The sequence below is a fragment of the Ictidomys tridecemlineatus genome, chromosome 12, assembly GCF_052094955.1.
Source record: "Ictidomys tridecemlineatus isolate mIctTri1 chromosome 12, mIctTri1.hap1, whole genome shotgun sequence".
Classification (NCBI taxonomy): domain Eukaryota; kingdom Metazoa; phylum Chordata; class Mammalia; order Rodentia; family Sciuridae; genus Ictidomys; species Ictidomys tridecemlineatus.
Genome location: NC_135488.1, coordinates 40,395,664 through 40,414,895, shown reverse-complemented (window position 1 = coordinate 40,414,895; position 19,232 = coordinate 40,395,664). Strand labels below are relative to the sequence as shown.

Sequence of the window (19,232 nt, the reverse complement as noted above, 5' to 3'; positions counted from 1 at the left end):
TGATTGCAGCCCCGCCATCCAAGCATGGAGGAGTCCTCCCTGCTGAGAAATTTCAGTGTGCAGAATGGAGAGCCCTCTCTCCTGGGAATCCCTGCTTAGACAATAAGTGCACTGGAGAAGTTGAAATCAAGTGGGAGGCACATGGGGAGGCTTCTTGGATGAGGCCCTATTGAAAGGAGGATGGGATCTGAGGAGTGGACCAGAGAGAGGAAAGATGGGAAGTACAGCAAGTACATTCAGAGCCGAGGTCAGGCCCAAAATACAATGTTGGCTGACAAGAGAGCCCTTGCACCAGGATCAACAATTTTGAGAAGGCAATGAGGACTGCCTGAAAAGATCAATTCCACAAAATTCCATGGAAACCCACTCATCACACCTTTCTGAAAACACTGGAAATGTAGGTTTCATGCAAGGAACTCTGGGTGACAGATGGCAAAGTTTGCCAAATGCAAACATGCCTACCAGCTCTGAGAAGCCATTCTCATTCACACTGCTTCAACCAGGGAAAATCCCCATGTGCTCACTGAGAACAAGTTAGCTTGTGCCGCTTGAAGCTGCTTCAACAAACAGCTTCACTTCTGCACTTCTAAGCTGTTCTCCTCAAGAACTTTCAGAGCACAGTTCAGGCATGAAACACAAAGGGTGCCAGAAAGAGATCTCTTGAATCTAGCATCACCAACGTGCAGTGAAAAAGAGGACCAGCTGAGAAGATCAGTTCTCCAAAGTCTCACTGACATCCATTTGTCACACTCATTTACAACATTCACTTGAAGTGCAGGTGCCCACATGAGTGAACTGTTTTTTTTTTATCAATGGCACAGAGGCTTCAATGTGTAAGCATGCCTGTCACCTGTAAGAAGCAGTTTTGAATTCTTCTAGGTCCACAGGAAAAAAAAATAGCATGTGCTCACTTACAACAAAGTTAATCAACAAAGCAAATTGAAACTGCTTGCAGCAAACAGCTTCCATTCTCCCATTCCCCAGCTATTTTCAGCAATCGCATCCAGAGTCCAATTCCAGCTCAATATAAAATGTGTGCTCCCAAGGAAGCCTGTATAATTGACATCACCCAACTTGGGGAGGCAAGGGGAATGCTGAGAAGATCAGTCCTTCAAAACTCCTACTTTTTCAGAAAACTCATTGAAAGGCAGGGTACCCACTTGCAGCCATCAGTGGTTGAGAGATGGCACAGAGGCTTCAATGTGAAACCGTGAATGCCAATCATTACAAGTGCTTCTGACACACTCTAGTGCAACCTGGGACACCCCAAAGTGCTCAACGAGAACACACTTTGTTCCTGCAAGTGGAAGCAGCTTGCATGAACTGTTTCAATCAGGAAATTCCAAGCTCTTCTCAGCAATCACATTCAGAGCACAGTTTTGGCCCAATAGAAAAAGGGTCCTAGCAAGAGGGTCCCACACCTACGATCACCTTCATAAGGTAGCTTCCCATCTTCTGTGTGGAAGTGGGTTTCTCCTTGGCCCTTATGCTGTAGAGGAGACCACTAGGAGCTAAGCTTCATGCAGGACCATCTGACCCGGACTTTTTGCAAGCCCTATGAAGCCCTCACACAAGCTTAAATGCTACAGGACTCTGCAGACCAGTCCATGCAACAGTAGACATTCATTCATTGTCTAGAGTCTACAGGTTCCTAAATGCATGGCATTCATTATCATCAAATGCACAATTTTGATCAAAAACCATCACAGTAGATCAGGTAACAAATCATCACAATAGATCAGGTAACAAAAACATATATATTTTAAAATAATAATATATTAATGGGAACAACAAATACAGGATAGAGTAACAACTGTGTTACTAAACAAGGTCAAAGACAATGGCAAACTATAGATTCAAACTTTGAAGCAAATAGTAATCAATGTAAATATTCCTGGGCTGCCTCAGCCCCGCCCAGGCACACAGCAGCAGAATGGTTTTGCAAGCATCCTCAGGAGGGCTGCAGCCTTCTTCTTTGCAGGACGAGAGGGAGGTTGAGGCTGGATCCACTCATCATTCTTTTGGGAGAGGCTCCTTTTCCTCAGCACGAAGTTGGGTTTCGTGTGAGGGTTCTTTGCGTAAAATACGTTGGCCTGCGCTGGAATCCTCAGCTCTGGGGAGAGAGGGGTGTACAAAATAAGGTGGCTCAGGAGGTGCTCCCTGGGACACCCCAACATCTGAGAGCCTGTGCCAGAAACGAACTGAGCCACACACCTGAGAGCTCTCCAATTCAGTACCAATACCAACAAGACAGCCTCCACAGTCCTCCCTGAGGAAGAACTAGGCAGAGCACTTCAACAGACCTAATGTCTGTTCCTACCAAAGGCTTTGGACTCCAAAACATCCCAGGTCCTCTTGCATCTGCCAAAGCACACCACTAGGGTTTGCATCTGAAATCTCCCACAAAAGTGCCGAAGATTCAGACCCCACATGAGCCATCTTCACAGGTGGGTATGGAAGGAAGCATTGGATGGTGAGTGCTCTGATGTCAACATGCAATTCTCATTCAAGATGAATACACTACTGGGAGGTGGGAGGGACTGGAAGAAAGGTTGAGCATGCTTGGTGGAAGACGTAAACAGGAGTGCGCCCTGGGCACCAGTACCTTGTCCCTGTTGGCTCCACTGAATCCTCATTCTCCAAGTAGAGGTCCTCCTTCTCCTCTCCGTCTTTCTCTCTCTCCCTCTCTCTCAGCCTTGTTCTCTCTCTCCCAGTCTATGCCTTTGTGGCAAGGGCTGAGGAGCTCTCCACTGCCACACACTAGAGCTTTATGGACAGCCTCAGTGCACAACCAAAGAGAAAGTTGTGAAACCCAGAGAAAAGGCCTAGGATTCCTCAAGTATGGCCACGGTGAGGACAGGCTGACCAGCACGGATACCACATTAGAGCCACGCTTCTGCGTTGGTGGAGCCTGCTTCCATGTGAACCAGGCTTCTGAGAATGGAGGCCACATTCCAAATGCTGCCCTCCTGAGAACAATGATTCCAAAGACCAGCAAAGGGACTGCTTCCCTCTGACATGGTGTATGGCCCAGTGGTGCCATGACCCCGAGTGGGGGAATACAACAGCCAGCTTCTCCTTCCTCTGAACATCTCTTTCCTGTTGCCCTCCTCTAACCTAGAGCCTGTTCTCCATCCCTTCTGGGTTGGATGTGGGGATCTCTGCTATGAATTTCTTAGGCTACCAAGGCCTCAGACAGACTTCCTCTTCCATAGACTCTACTAACCTAACAGAAGGTTAAGATAGGAGACAAGTGATCCTAGAACTCATTGGGATGGTGGTCTTCAGCGTACATAGGCTGGGATAATGGCTGCTGAGGTGTTTGGCTCACAAAAGCCAACCAACCAACCAATGAAAAAGCGCTGACATTATTATCAGATGAGCTCTGTGGCTACGTGCTCAGGAAGCCCTCATCTGACTCTAGTTAGGGATCATAACCTGGCTATTGGGATCACTCCTTGGCTAGTGGACTCAGGTACGGAAGACCATGGAATTTATGCAAAAACAGATGATTCAAGCTGTCTCCCAGGCTGTGTTTTCTTCCCAATTTCATCCTGTTACTGCTTGCTAGAATCTTGGCAATGCTCTGCCCAGGCAGTGGTTTTCTGGTCACACAGAAGGCTTTCAATCCTACTGCTTCAGTCCACAAAATGCCAGTTCCATCTTTAGCCCATGCATTCTCATGTTCCTCTGAAACCACTCCTATCTCAGACCACAGAACCATACTGCTCCCGGAAAGAGGCTTTCCTCCTCACTCATCAATGATGTCAGCTTTGCATGCGTCTTCATGTCCTGGGCAGGGCACCTGGTGGGGAGCCACACTAGCCACTGGGGTATACCAAAACACCTGGAGAGCTTACACCAGCAGAAGTTCAGTTGGATTTGTGCACGAGCCCAACACACCCTGTTGGAGTGTTCTTGGGGGTCAGAGACTACTCTTTGGTGCTAAGAGTTGACCTGAGTCCACATCCTGACCCTTGCTCTCTGTCATCTGATTGTCCCACTTACTCTGACGGTGAGAGATGATTTGGCCCAGCTCATATTCCTCCGGCTTCTCCTGAGTAAGCAAGTGTAGCTCGAGGGCCCTGCGGATGACGACAGGAGCCCGATCGTGGCAGGTCACCTGGAGCAGCATGGGAGAGAGGCCTTCAGGAAATGGGCCTTGAAGTGACTACTCAAGGACAGTGGGCAGGGGCATTCTGGAGGCACCTCCACTCTAAATACAAGGGCAACATCCATGACCCTACTACCTGAGGCTGACCTCCTGCTCATCGCGTGGGCTCTTCCCATAGGCTACTAGCCCAATCCTTGTACATAGGACTTCCTGGACCTGCCATTGCTCTTTGTGGAGCTGCACTCCTCTCCAAGTGAAAGGACCCCACTACCTGCATACAGATGCAATCTCATCCCACAAGTTGGGAGGAATGGGACAATAGCCTCCAAGATCCTAGGTCTGCCCGAGGATGCAGGCGGCATTGGGAATGGCCTAGGCACAAAACCTAGAGGCTTTGGTCTGGATTGCCAGGGCCCAAATCAGACCCAGGAACGTGACCACACACAGGAGTGACGAAAGATAGCCATGAGAGCTCCTGGCCTCCAGAGGCTCAGTGCTGGCTGGGGTGTACGAGGGCACCTGTTCCGCCAAGGGTAAACATTGGGTTACCTGGACATTTAGTGTGCTTGCTCCACATCCATACTGACTCTGCAGAGAGACCCTCTCAGCTCCTTGTTCAAGGAACATGCAGAACCTCATACTGGTGTCCTGCTCCATAGAGGCCAGCATCCCATACAGAGGAACCTGCAACCTAGGTCCTGGCCTGTTCTCATCTGTCACCCATACCTGCCTCTGCCCTTCTGGACTGCATGCTGCCACCTGACACACAGACTCCCTCAGACATGGCGGTGGACAAGCTGCTGCTCTCCCTCATCTCAGCTCCAGCCCTTCACACTGACCTCTTCCTTCTTGATTCCCATCTATCCTCCTGATCATGCAGAAGCTCCAAATTCAAGAGGGCATGAGTAGTCCATGGTATTGGGCCAGTGTCTGCTCCCCACCCAGGTGTAAGCACCAGGGGACACCCCTGCTCCCAGGCTTACCAAAACAGTCTTGGCCATCTTTGGGCTTTTTGTTTCTATGTGGACACGAATTAAGCAGGTGTCTCCCACCTGCTTGTGGGAAAGCGGCCTGGAGGACTTGCAGGTTGATTCTGAGAACTGTGGGGGATGGAACATCAGCAAACCCAGAAACAGAAAGCCACCCCAGCCTGTCAGTTGGCTCTATGGGCTTCTAGCACATATGTCCAGGTGCTCAGGCTTCTTATTTCCCCAGGTGGCAGTGGAATGGCAGCACAAGTACAGCTTGAATAAGGTAGGTGTTTACCTCCTTTCCCTTGACCTCGCGGCATTTCCTCACGATGAAATAATATTTGATTTGTGGATTCATGGACAGATACATCAGTGAGTGGTCAGGGACCTTGATTTCTGCAGAGCAAAGTGGAGAGAATTGTTAGGTGGCACTCAAGGATTAGACCACAAAACACCCACAACCCCTGAGAGTCTCTGCCAGGGCGAGCCTGCACCAGAATTGAGAGCCCTCCTATCCAGCTACAGTGCCACCAAAGACTCCCTCAGTGATTCTTCCCTGGAGAAGATGATGTACAGGATTCTAAACCAAAAGAGCACCTGGCAATGGAAACAGCACCTTGGGCCCAGAACTTCTCAGTGCAGGTTGGATCTGCCAAAGGGACACTGCTAGGATCTGCATCAGGATTGGCAAAGGCTCCTGTGCTTAGGCCTTTCTCCCCAGGGCAGCCATGCTCACACATGGGCATTCAGGGAAGCGTTGGATGGTGGGGGAATTCATCCCCTTGCCCTGGATGAATCCACTCATGGATGAATACACGGAGGGGAGGTGGTATCCATCAGAGGGGTGTTGGGCATGGACATGGGAGGACTTGAGCAGGGTGGTGCCCTGGAGAACTCTATTGTTTTCTAGGATCGCTCTCCTTCCCCTTGTTTCTCATCATGAGCTGTCTGCTTGGTACTTTTATTCTGGTTCTTGTTCTACTTCTGGCTCTTCTTTCTGTCCTGCATCTTCTTGTAGTTCTTTCTGGGTCTTTTTCCTGTTCTTACATGGTTCCTTCTTGTTCTTCTTCTTGTGTATCTCCCTCCACCCTTCCTTCTGTTCACCTCCTTCTTTTTCTTCTTCTGCCTCCTGCTCTTTATCGTGTGATCCTCTCCCCACTCAGGAGTGTCTCTTTCTCCTCCTCCTCCTTCTCCTTCTTTCTCTGGCAATGGTGGGGCGTCCTGAGGAGTTCAAATCTATCACACTCTTCTGCCCAGATGCAGCCTCTGTTCAGTAGTCCAAGATGAAATCAGTTCTCAATCAATGGCCAGGAGTGAAACCAAGACCAAAGACAAGTGACTTCCTTTCTTTGTCATTGTCACAGTCAGGAAAGACTGAATAACAGACACCGCATTCTGGATAGGCTTCTACCTGTGGTAGTCAGCACCTCATCTGGACCAGGATTGCTAAAATAGATTCCACCTCCATAAAGCTTCCCCAATGAAAACAAGGTTTCCAAAATCTAGGAGAGGGCCAGCATCACTGCTACCCTCCTGCCATAAGGCATAGATGCCATCACACCTAGTGGGTTCCAGGCCCCCCGTAGTCCTCCCTTTTGACGTCTGTTACACACAAACCTCCCCTGGTCTGGAGCCTGCTCTCAACTGATGCTTGGGTTGAAAGTCTGTTTCTGAAATCACCTTTGTAGATTCTCGGTTTGGTAATTCCTTTTGACTGGCTTATTTTTTTACTAGGGATAAAACCAGAGGCACTTAAGCACTGAGACCATTCCCAGGCCTTTTGACTTGGGTACAGGGTCTCCCTAAGTTTCTGAGGCTGTTTGGAAATCCCCATCCCCCTGCACTGCCTCCCAAGTCCCTGAGATTCGCAGACACTGCCCCTTGCCCAGCTCCTTGCACCTCAGTCTTCCTCATGTGTGAGACAGAGCCAACTCAAATGAGGCGGTGTGTGAAAATGGGAAAACTCACTTACGTGCCCGACAGAGGGTGGGTTCTACTGTGGACAGGCTGGGATGGTGGAGGCTAGGAGTGTCGGGCTCACAAGAAAGGAAAGAGCACTGGCATTGTGGACAGCTCAGCATTGTGGCCTCTGTTCTTCAGATGCCCTTCTTTGTTGCTGGAAGGAATAATAACCTGGCCATTCTGATATCTTCAGGAGATGGGCACCCAGGCACAGAGGACTTGGAATTGTTCCAAAAAGAACCCAAACAGGCTGTCCCCTGGCCTTGACTTCCTCTTCACTGAGTGCTGTTCCCAGTTGCTGCAATCCTGACATTCTTGAGTAGGCAGGACTTCTCATATCCTGGCCATGGATTGGGACCTGTGCGGCTTCCGTCCATAGCAATGCTGATCCAATCAGGACCCATGCTCTGCTCCTCTTCATTTGAAGGCATCCTTATCAGTGAGCCATAAACCAAACTGATGATGGATTGAGCCTCTCTCTGCCTTGCCCTCATCGATATTAGCTTTGCATTGCCAGACCAGGTCCAGGGGAGAACACGTTTAGGGAGGTCCAGCAGCCCCCTGGGGCCGCACTGAACACCTCCACATTGGACACGCCCATCACTGCACTTGGTTTCCTGCACCAGGCCCACCACACTCTGGCTATTTTAGGGCCAAGGCCCACTTTCTCTTGGCTGTGAGTTATCCTGAGCCCACTGTGGATCATGTCTCCCCACTGTCTGATTGTCCTACTTACTGTCATGCAGAGACATCATTCTCAGCAGCTCAAAGTTGTCCACATCCTCATGCTGCAACAAATTTTGGTCCAAGGCCCTGCGGATGAGGCTTGTCACCCTCTCCTGACACGTCACCTAGATCAGGGTGGGACAAATGTCATCAGAGAATGGATTTTAGAGGAGCTACCCAGAAGACTGTGGTCAAACATTCAGGAGAAATCTCAGCTACATATACAAGGGCACAATCTTGTTATCCTGCTACCTGAGTGTGTCCTCCATATACCGCCTGGGTTCTTGCAACGTGCTACTAGAACAATCCTGGTACAAATATCTGCCTGTACCTGCCATCTCCCCTCTCCCTGGGGAGCCACATTCCACTCAGGTCAAAGGACCAAACTGCCTATGCGCAGACACACTCTCATCTCACTGAGATGACAGCAATGGGCTAGGGATCTGTGCACCAAGTGTGCTCTGGGATGCAGGCTGCCTTTGTGGGTGGAAGAGGCAGATGCACTGAAAATTTCGGTCCTGACTGCCACTACACAAAACAGACTCAGATACAAGAGTGTGCACTTGAGTGCTTCATGATAGCCTGGAGAGGCCCTGGGCTCTGGAAGCTCGGTGCGGGTCTGGTTCTAATGATGTACTTGACTCAGCACTGGCAGTCACTGAACATGTCTCCTCTGCAGCTGGACACCTGCAGCATTAGCGTGTCTACTGCACATCCATAGAAATTCTGCCAAGAACCCCTTTAGTTCTGTATTTACATACATGCAAAGACTGACATTCCGAAGCTGTGGCATGACCCCCCAGGTGATCCCGACCCCACATTTCCACACCTAGTCATGCTAAGGAGGTTCTCTTTCCTGCCACCAGGAACACACCCCCTCCTACACGTGTGACAAGTCACTGCCAGTTCCTCTGCTCCAACCTCACTCATTCAGAATACCAAGTTCTAGGCACTGCAGCCTGCACCCTGGACATATCTCTGCCTTCATCTGTCCACAGCACTTTCGTCTGCACTTCTGGCCTGCCAAACCCACAATACACAGGCCCACTCACCGCTGCAGCTGGGCATGCTGAGGCTCTCCCCTCTAAGGTCAAGCCCTTAAGACTGACCTCTCTCTTCTTAATTTCCCACCACAGCCCCAGGGTTAGCTGTGTCTCCTGCCTTCCACTGTGTGGACACCCAGGAGGCAGCCCTGCTGTCGGGCTTACCAGGATGCGCTTTGTCTCCCTCAGGCTCTGTCCCTCTAGGAGGACGTGGACAAAGCGGCTGTCTTCCACCTGCTCGCTGGAGTGAAGCAGTGAGGAGCTGCTACTGGTGACTTTTCTCATGCACCACTCATTGGTTTGGGTGGCCTGGGGCAATGGTCCTGCAGCCACCGCAGAGCTGCTGCTCACAGCTGCTGGGATCCTGGATGCCACTGCCACAGAAGGCTCCAAGAACTGTGGGGGATGAAAACATCAGCAAAGCCCAGCACCTGCACCCCACCCAGCCTGGCATTGGCTCTGTGGGCATTCTACAACATCCATCCAGAACCTGAGGTTCTTGTCCCCTTGGAGGATGTGGAGTGGCACCAGGAGTAAAGACTGAAGAAGGTGGCTGTTTACCTCCTTTGGCTTGACTTTAAACAACTTGCTGGCAGCTGTTTCCCGAAGAAGAAAGTTATAATCCACTCTGCCATCCAGGGCGTAATATACGTTTCCATCTGCAGGGATCCTCAGCTCTGGAGAGGCAGGGGCAGAGGCGTGGTAGGTGACACTCAAGGAATACACTACCCAACATCCCCCACAACTGAGAGCCTCTGCCAGCTCAGGTCTCACACACAGACCTGAGAGCCCCCGAATCCAGCTACTGTTGCACCAAAGACTCCCCACTGATTCCTCCCTGAGGACCCTCTATGCACAGGAGGTCCCCTACAGGAACACCTTTCAAGGAAATAGCCCCTTGTACCCCAGACCCTCTTAGTTCACGCTGGACCCACCAAAGACAAACAGCTACACTTTGTATCTAGATTGGTCCCCCAAGACTCATGTGTTCAAGGTTTTCTCCCCACTGCAGCAATGATCACAGGTGGGTTTGGGGAAAAGCACTTGATGGTGGGTGCCTCCACCTTGCCAGTGGATTCATCCACTCATACAGGGCTACACTAATTGGAGGGGTATGGTTTGGAGGTGTGTTGAGCGTAGGTGGAGGATGTCCACAGCAGGGCTGTGCCATCCAGAGATATATATTTCTCTTGAGTTCCCCACTTCTGCATTTTCTCCTCATGAGTATAATTCTCATTCACATTTTTAATCAATTTATTGTTATACTTCTTGTTCGGCTTGTGTTTCTCCTTCTTGTTCTTGTTCTTCTTCATCTTCTCCTCATGCTTCTTCTTAAAGTCATCTTGACCTTCTTATTCATGGTCTCCTCCTTCAACTTATTTTCATTCTTCTACTCCTCCTTCTCCTCCTCCATGTCCTCCTTCTCCTCGTCCTCCTCATCCTTGTCCTCCTCCTCCTCGTCCTCCTCCTCCTCGTCCTCCTCCTTCTCGTCCTCCTCCTCGTCCTCCTCTTTCTTCTTCTTCTTCTCTCTCTCTCTCTCTCTCTCTCTCTCTCTCTCTCTCTCTCTCTCTCCAAGGAGAGTTTACAAGCTGTGAAGGGTTCTATTCTACCACACTCTTCTCTCTAGAAATGGCCTCTGGTCCTAAGTGGACTCAGTTTGCAATGAATAGAAAGATTGGAAACCAGAAATGATTCTTCATTGAACTGCTTTTCTCATGTACTCAACTAGGTCAGGAAAGGTCGCCAAAGTAGGCACCCTGTGGTTGTCTGTCTTCTTTGACACAAGACAAAGAAGCCTCTCTTCTTGGCCCCTTGTGGATAATAGCTTTGCAATGCCTCCTCAGGCCAAGGAAAGAACACATGTTAGGCAGGTCCACAGCCCCTGGGGAACATGAAGAACCTGCAGATTTATGCCCCATCATTACACTTTGTTTTATGCACAAGTCCTACCATACTCATCCTGGGCACTGGGTCAATGCACACTGTGTTTTGGCTCCCAGTTATCGTGAGCCCACTGTGACTCACTGCTCCCTACCCTCTGATGGTTCCACTTACTCTGATGGTTCGAGAGAATTTGCAGAAGCTCATAGTTTTCTGGGTCCTCCTGCTGGAGCAAGTGTGCATCTAAGGCCCTGCGGATGATGACTGGAGCCCTGTCCTGGCAGGTCACCTGAGCAGGGTTGGAGAAAGCTCATCAGAGAGGGAATTTGGGAGTAGCTACCCAGAGGACAGTGCTCAAGGACAATCAGAGACAAGTGAGCTCTCAACACAAGGGCACCATCTTGATACCCTGCTACCTGAGGCCTTCATGTGATCATGTGGGGGTCTTCCTATGAGCCTCTAGTCCAATCTTGGTACAAGAGTTTGCTTCAACCTGCTATGCCCTACAGGGACAAGGGAATAAGGACCAAAAGGCTTTGTACAGACACACTCTAGTCCCATCAAGATGGGAGGAATGGTCCAGTGCACTTCCATATCCCTGCTCTGGTCTGGGATGCAGCTGCATTTTTGTGTGGACCAGGCACAAACCCTAGTTGCTTTGGTCCTGACAGCCAGGGCACAACACACACTAGGACTCTTTAATGATAGGCATGGAAGCTGCTGGGCTCGAGAGTGTCAGTGCTTGCTAGGGTGTCAGGAGGTTCGGACCCAGCAGGTGCAGTGGTTCAACATAGCTCCCCTGGAGGTGGACACCAGAGTCTCATGATGGATACTCCACACCCAGGAAAATTCTGCAGAGAGAGCCGCTAAATCTCTATTCACATACATGCAAACTAGGACACTAATGGGCCCCTCCAAGGCCCCCAGTTCTCTGTGACCCACACCTACCCACCCTAATCATTCTACAATGGCTCCCTTCCCTTCAACCAGCAACATATCCCCTCCCACACACAAGAAAATGACTGCCAACTCCTCTGCTTCAACCTCCACGGTTCAATATACTCCTCCTCATTACCAAGGTCAGTAGAGGATGGCCTGTACCCTTGATATTTCTCTGACCTCCTCTGAACCCAGCACTCACTCCTGCACTTCTGACCTGCACACCCCAAAACACGCAGGCCCACTCGCACCCAGACCTGGCATGCTGCTGCTCTCCCGCCTCTCTCTTGCTCACTTTCTGCTCTCCTTCCTGACCTTCCAGAAGCTCCAGTTCAAGAAGACAGGCCTAGTCCAAAGTGTTTGCTGTGGACTCGGTCTTCCCCACTGTGGGCTCCCAGGAGACTCCCCTGCTCGAAGACTCACCAGGATGCTCCTATACTGTGTTGTCCTTTCCTTTTCCAGGTAGACGTGAATGAGGCACCTGCCTCTCATCCGCTTGTTATATTGGGGCCTTGGGGAGGACCGAGTAGAGACCCCTGATGTCCTGGACTCCGGCTCTGCCCCTTCCCTGGGAGAAGGCTCTGGCTCTGGGGTTGGCTTAGGAGCCGTGACAGGAACTGAGCTTGTAGCTAGAGGAGAAAAGATGCCAACATGACTGCCTTGCCCTGACCTTCCCACAGACAGACAATACCCCTGCTGCCAGGAAGAACTCAGGCCCTTAGCCCACACAGGACCTCTTTGCAGACTGGGGTCACTTCCTGAATGGACAAAGGCTTGTCCTAATTTCCAGCCCAACACCAGGCATACAGACACCCTGCAGTGGGACAAGAGTCGGACCTTTCCTCATATACCCTTAGGTACTCACCACAGTCCACCTGGCTCTCAGGCTTTGCCTGGCTTGATTTGCCATCTTCAATTGCGGCCAGGAGGTGGTGTGCTTGGTGTTCCAGGTTCAAGCCTCCCAGCAGGAGCCACATGGATAGCAGCTGCTGCAGACTCAGAAAGCCTGGAGGCTGATGGGAAGCCTCGGAGTAGAGGTTCACCCAGGTCCCCAGGAAGGAAGGTGAGGCACTGTGGGGAGGAAGGTGTGGAGTAAGCAAAACCCTGGCCTTGCCTTCACCACGGCCTCCAGAGAAAACCTCTGACTCTACACTGGGGAGAGCAGTCTTTCCTCAGCCTTCCCAAGTCAAATCACCTTGCAGGTCCCTATTCTGGAAACAGGAGCCCACCCTCTTGACCCCAAGCCCATTCCATGTTGAAGTTGGTCCAGGGGTCCACCATAGTCACTGAAGAGGACAACGTGCACTTATGCCCCATGGAGTCAAGGATGCAGTCACATGTAGGATATGTACTCATGGCACCTGCGGTTTGAGGCTGACCCCCATGAAAAGGGACAAAATGGCAGTCATTTGCACCCTATTTTTCAATGAATTATGAAACGTGACTGGAAACGTGTCTTCACACAGTGGGTGCTTTCTCCATGTTCATCAGTGAATGAGCCCAAACTGCTGATTCTCACATATCTCTGGGTGTGGGAGCCGCCAGGTCCAAAGCCCCTGTCCAGCTATGTCCCAGCTAGGATGCTCTGTCCCACTATGAAAATTAACATGTCTTTATTAACCCAAAAGTGCTTTTCCCAAGGCCTGAGTTTTGAGACGCCTCTGGCACAGATCTACATTCTTCACAAAGCCAATATCACACCAGAAAGACCACCTGGCCTCGTTGAGTCCACCTGGGAATGAGCTCAGTGCACACCATTGAGCTGTGGTGCCCAGTGTGTGGGGACTGCTCCACGGACCTCTGTGGATCAGCTGGAGTCAGGATGGTTTCTCTGCCTGAGAGGGGAGTTCACTCCCCTTGCAAGGCTGTGGCAGGCACCTCCAGGACTCGTCCCATTTGGGACTGACATTCCACTATGAGTGTGGTCCTCTATCTCATTAGGTATCACAAACCTTTGGGTCCCTGAGAGGTACATGGCAGCCCCAAGACCCAGGCATGAGGGGGCTACACACTTGGGCTTGGTGGTCTGGTGCTTACCTTGGGAACAAGAGATCCAGCACCTGCTGGGTGGGGATGGAATCCCAGGAGATTAACCCCATGTTGCTGCTGAAATGTAGGTTCCTCCCACAAATGACAGGCAGGAGCTCATTCCTAAGCTGGTCCTGCCTGTAAGGTTCAAGGCTCTGTACCCTGAAGGGCTCCTCCGTGTTCTCATCATTTTCACCCTGGGTTGGGACCAAGAATGTTGGTTTAAAATGGAAATGGTGACAAACAGAAAAATGACTTGTGCCAATACACTAGAGTCAAAGCACAATGGGACAGTTCCCATCAGTAGAAACACACACACACACACATACACACACACACACAGTCAGAATAGGAGTCCTGGGCCATTCATCAGGGATCAGATTAGAGGGCCTGCTGGGCTCACCTGCCCTGTGCTACTCACTGTTACTCTTGAGCTCCTCTGGGACAATCGCCAGAGGCTCTGGCGTCTAAGATGAAGCCTCACCCAGTGCATCCACAAAAGGGCTAGTTGGCCCCCCTGAGATTCCTGGGAGCCTGAGGCTCGGCATTGTTTGCAACCACAGGAGAACATCCTTCTCCCTCCAGTTTCTCCAACCAAATGAGCTCGGATGGCTTGGTCAGTTAAGTGGGTGCCTGGATACCAGGGTTCCATGTTCTGTTTGATCCATTGTCAAGGCAATGATGTCATTTCCTGTGCCCATACCTGAGCCTCTTTTCACATAAGACCACTTTCAAAAGCCCTATGAGCTGCTGATTTCTCCTCCATGCCTAAACATCTCAGGTGCGCAGGTAGGTGTTCACCAACAACTACCCAAACATCCCCACCAGCATCTGCCCTGCTTGGTGCCACTAGAGTTCCAGCTTGGAGCCTTCAAAAATGCATTCACAACCAGTCCTTCCCTCTCAGCAGCTTTTGGACCCTGGTCCCATCATTGTGCAACTCATGGTGTGCCCAGTCTTTTCTGGAAAGTAGGGTAGCATCTAATCTCTAGGGTTTATTGTGTCTATTGGCCCATAACACCCTCTATTCTCTCTGAAACCAGAGATGGGACTCACAGGTGGCTAAAGCACAAATGTAGAGATGGGACTATCACAAGAAGGGGAGAGACAAAGAATGCACCCCAACTCAATCAGGCCTGTGTCCCACACAGGGACGTGGCCAATGTCCGTCCCATCGTGGCTGCAGTTCCCTCTCTACACCATGGCAAGTTGGAGGGGACTGAGATGCAGAGGCTGCTCCCCTCTGCCATACAACTTCCCAAGGCTTCTCCTAAGATTTCAAAAGGGCCAAGTGTGTCTAGTGTTGGGGTCTCACAGAGACTCCGAGGTACCACAGCATCCTGCTGCCCAGAACCGGTTCACCCCTCACCTCAAGGGGGCTCAGCCTCTGGATTCATGGGAATTGAAGTGGGTACAGGTGATGGGATATCACCTCCAAGACCGAGTTATGCCAAGTCCATGACCCCTGTCTGCATCCCTGTCTCCAGCACCACTCCCCTCTCTCTCTTTCCTCCCCAGAGCAAACAAATCCATTTAGCAAGTGTGTCCTGGGATAAAGACATGACAGTCACCCATCCTCTCATTGCAAAAACACTGAGGCTCAGCCAACATGGATCCTACCAGGAACACAGGCATAAACTCAGAGTCCGATCCTCCCAGCCGAGCCTCAGTGGAGCCTGGACTCCCAGCCTCCTGAGTCAAGGAAACAGAGGTGCCTAGCCGAGCCACCTTGGATGCAGCCGCACACAAACTGAACTCATCAATGCCCCTCGCTCTCAGTTGTGAGTAAGAGGGGAGGTGGTGTTTCACAACCCTGGACATCAAGTGCAGTCTCCAGGCTTTGGGGTGTGCCCTGGCCTCTCTCTATCTGCCCAGGCCCTCCAACTCACACTGGCCTTTTACCCAACCTCCTCCTAGGGCCAAACTCAATCCTGCCTCTCAATTTCTTCTGCCTTCCCCAACACACTGCTCCGCAAAATGAGCAGGGCTGGCTCTCTGTTATCATGCTGGTGTCAGCAGCAATGCCACCCCACTGACATCATTCTGAGTCCCAACCTAGGCACTCCAGCTGTCCTTGCCACGTGTGGCCCTGTTTGGGCTCTGGCTCTTGCTCTTTTCTTTCATGTGCATGTGTTTTGAGGTTTTGAGTTTCTCCCACTGCAGAACTGCAGCTGTGGCAGGGTAGAGCTCATGAAGGTGACATTCTGAGCCACATCCAATCCCATCAGGACTGTGAACTGGGGTGATGCTGGAACACAGTGATGAGTGAACACATGGGAGGTGGTTGGACCCACCTTGCCTCTGAGTGGTTTCCTTTCAGGACAGGAATGTAGGGATGGGAGCCCCTGGCGTGGGATGCTTTGCACAAGGCGTGACCACGGGCTCTTTCCTGGCAAAAACTGGCTCCACTCAGCATGGAGAACACTGTCATTCCTGGTGGCTAACAGCAGCCCTGGACCCCAGAAAGGAACCCACACTCAAGATTAACGTCTGAGTGTGCGTGTCCTCGAGGAAATGAGGTCTCCTGATCCCAGGTGCAAAGGGGTAAGTCCTCTAACTCCAGGGGCCATGAAGGGACATCTGAGTTTCCCTTGTCCTTCTTTCCCTCTCTGAACCCATGGTGTCCTCACACTAACCACAGTTAGGACCCTGGCCTCATTCCCCAGTTGGGATCATTAGGCTCCATAAAGGACAGTCTCTAAGATGCTCAGTAAACCACCACCCTCTGCACAACCCATAACCCTATTCACCCAAGAGGCAAGAGGATTTCTATTCAGGAAAACCAGGAAAGGGAGAGCCTTTCTCAAGGACACAAGGACATTAGTGAGTGAGGGAGTGATTAATGGATGGAGAACTATTTCCACCACCAACTTCCAGGAGCATATATGGCCCTTTGGGCACAGGTACGAACCCTTTTTTTCCAATCAACTTTTTCAGAGAAGTGAGGCTGCCTTCTAGATGGCACCTCCACACTAAGGGGGTCTCCTACTTCTTCCACATGTACATATTGCAACGGGCCTCCCACTGTGCATCTGAGAACACTCTGTGGGCATCTGTAGCCTTTCAAGACCCCAGAAACCATGCGGGCACCCCAGCACCAGCAGAGCATTTGTGCACATCACAACAATCACCCCGGGTGAGAACTCTCCGTTCCACTCTGTACTAGGCCCTGCCATCTGTACTGATCAGTCCAACCCCTCTCCTTCCTGTTTCTTGATTATACTACCATGGTTCCCACACATGGATGCCAGGGTGCTTGTGGCCCCCCCAACCATTTGAGTTCCGGGAACAGTGGAATGTGTTTGGGAACTTCTGGATGACGGGAAGTCCCACCCTCCAGGGTTTCATCTTCAATGTAATGAGTGCAGAGGGAGCCAGGAGGGCTCTGTCAGGTAGAGAGAGGTGGGAGCTGATGGAGCCTCAACTAAGGGCCCAGGACTCTGGGTTCAGAGCTGGTGTTATGTGGAATTGTTGAGGGACGTGAAGAAAACCCAGCTCACTGTACACAGAGACAGCAGATGCCCTCACGTGGTCAGGCTGCTGTGCTAATCAGAGCCCCAAGATGTTCCACAGGTGTGGAGGTGGGGAACCCACGTGCCAGCCCAGGCTGTTCCAGAGCACCTCTACCTGGATTCAAAGCACGTGACTCTGCATCAGAGTCCTCACATCAATGTATCCCGGCCCCCCACCCCAAAAGTTCTCTCAGAGACAGTGAGGTTCCACTGCTCTGGACTTGCCCTTTTCTCTGGGATTCTGGGGGCCCATTAATTAGGAGGTCACAACAATTCTCAGCACACAGGCTGAGCCTACTGAGATCCCAGGAGTATCCAGGCATTGCTTCTATTTATAGTCCATCATGTCCCACGACACTCTGGACACGTATTGCACTCACCTAAAGAAACCACCAGGCCCAGGGCCTTCGTGCCACTGGCCTGCAGACACCTGGAGGAACAGGCAACCTATAGGCTGCGTGGAACCAAAGACCCTAGATCCTGGGATCCCAGCTGGAAACACAGCTCATGTGCACACAGTCACCACTGTCACTGAGAGTGCAATTGAAACACCCGCAGAGTTAGCAGTGGACCTGATATGCCCACGAGTGGGGGTGAACTGCATCCCTTGAAAATGATCGTGTCCAGAGAAAGGCAAATTTTGTAGGATTTCACTTATCTCAGATTCTCAATTATCAGGTTCATAAAAAGATAAAGTACAATGTTCTTTTCCTGGGCCTCAAGGGCACTAGAATTCCGCATTGATGGCAAGAGTATGTCCACGTGAGTTCTGGAGATGCATGGTGGTGACGCCTATACACCAACATGAACATGCTTAATGCCACTCAACTGTGTCCTCCAAAATGGTTTAATTACAAAACGGATGTTCGGTGTCAATTACCACAATGTAAACCCTTGGGAGACTGCTGATTGACTCATCTTAGCGTAAGTCAATGAATAAAGGTCCTCAGGTGTCAAGCTACAAAATGGGGGATGAGCATGGATGAGGATGGGCGGGAATATCCTCCCCCTCTAACACAATTAGGGAAGGATGTGCTGCCCTCAAGTGGCTGGGGGGCCTGGGATCCTGCCACAGAGGGGGATTCCAAACCTCACATCCCCTGACCCAGGCCAGAAGACCAGGTAGAGTCCAAGGACCCTGGGGCGGCCCAATGGCAATAAAGGTCAAAAGGAACTGGGATCTGCCTGGACCCTCAATCCCCTACTCTGAGCAGGGCTGCATGACGAGGCCAGAGGCCATCCACAGCAATCTGCCTTTACAGGAAAACAGGGACTCCAGGCTGCCTCTGGCTCACTGAATCAAGGTGGTGTTTGCATAAAGAAAGACCACTTCCTCACATTTGACCAGCAGCTCATGCGCTGACAGCACAATGGCTGGCTTGACTCAGGCCCTGAGAAATGAAATAGAAAATTCATAGCAAACCCATCTTTAGCTCTTCCACATCATCAGGGGGTGTGATTCATTTCCATCAACAAAGATGTCTGAAATGATGTCTAAACATGCTGGGGACTCACCTCCGTGTGGAACTTTTCAGGAAAAAGGGGATCAAATCTCATGAAGCAACTCTTCTCTCCTCTAGCCCATGGGCAATGCAAGGAACCTGCATGTTACCAGAGGCTCACTCTCTCTTCTCATGTCTTCTGGAAAGGATTCATGAATGCTTCCTTCAAGGTGAAGCAGAAGCCTGCATTCCCAGCTGCACAGAAGTGTTTGACGGCAGTGTCTCCCTTAAAACCCAAGAAGAAAAACAGGTCATTAAACAGGCACATGGATTAGAGTACATGATCAATGATCCCTCCTCCCTGAAGCCTTCCACATGCCCACCTTCCACATTCACAGAGAAATGCTTGGCCATTCTCAAGACCAGGAGACCATGATGCTCATCACCAGGAAGTCAATAGGAACATGAACAGAGCAGCATGGATTGCACAAGGTGGCACACCAAGGATCTGCAGCACAGCTGCTAGAACACCAGAGCTGAACTTCAGTATTGACTTTCTGCCACCTGCCGAGTACGATGGTAATGTCAAGCACAACATGCAGATATGCAAGTAG

The 19,232-nt window shown here is 50.9% G+C and overlaps 1 protein-coding gene across 23 annotated transcripts in view; it reads right to left on the bottom strand.

Moving 5' to 3' along the window:
* Positions 1 to 1,738: 1,738 nt before the first annotated feature.
* The window catches only part of LOC144369278 (uncharacterized), a 43,111-nt gene continuing 25,617 nt past the window's right edge, over positions 1,739 to 19,232 (bottom strand). For all 23 annotated transcript variants that reach the window (XM_078028624.1, XM_078028627.1, XM_078028603.1 and 20 more), the window contains 12 exons: positions 18,692 to 18,904; positions 13,674 to 13,861; positions 12,502 to 12,707; positions 12,060 to 12,265; positions 10,872 to 10,986; positions 9,378 to 9,493; positions 8,982 to 9,212; positions 7,784 to 7,898; positions 5,381 to 5,481; positions 5,098 to 5,214; positions 4,009 to 4,123; positions 1,739 to 2,113 (listed from right to left, as the gene is read on the bottom strand). In XM_078028624.1, the coding sequence (XP_077884750.1) occupies positions 1,905 to 2,113; positions 4,009 to 4,123; positions 5,098 to 5,214; positions 5,381 to 5,481; positions 7,784 to 7,898; positions 8,982 to 9,212; positions 9,378 to 9,493; positions 10,872 to 10,986; positions 12,060 to 12,265; positions 12,502 to 12,707; positions 13,674 to 13,861; positions 18,692 to 18,733 (1,761 nt within the window). In that variant the 5' untranslated portion in view covers positions 18,734 to 18,904 and the 3' untranslated portion in view covers positions 1,739 to 1,904. The remainder of the gene's footprint in view (positions 2,114 to 4,008; positions 4,124 to 5,097; positions 5,215 to 5,380; positions 5,482 to 7,783; positions 7,899 to 8,981; positions 9,213 to 9,377; positions 9,494 to 10,871; positions 10,987 to 12,059; positions 12,266 to 12,501; positions 12,708 to 13,673; positions 13,862 to 18,691; positions 18,905 to 19,232) is intronic.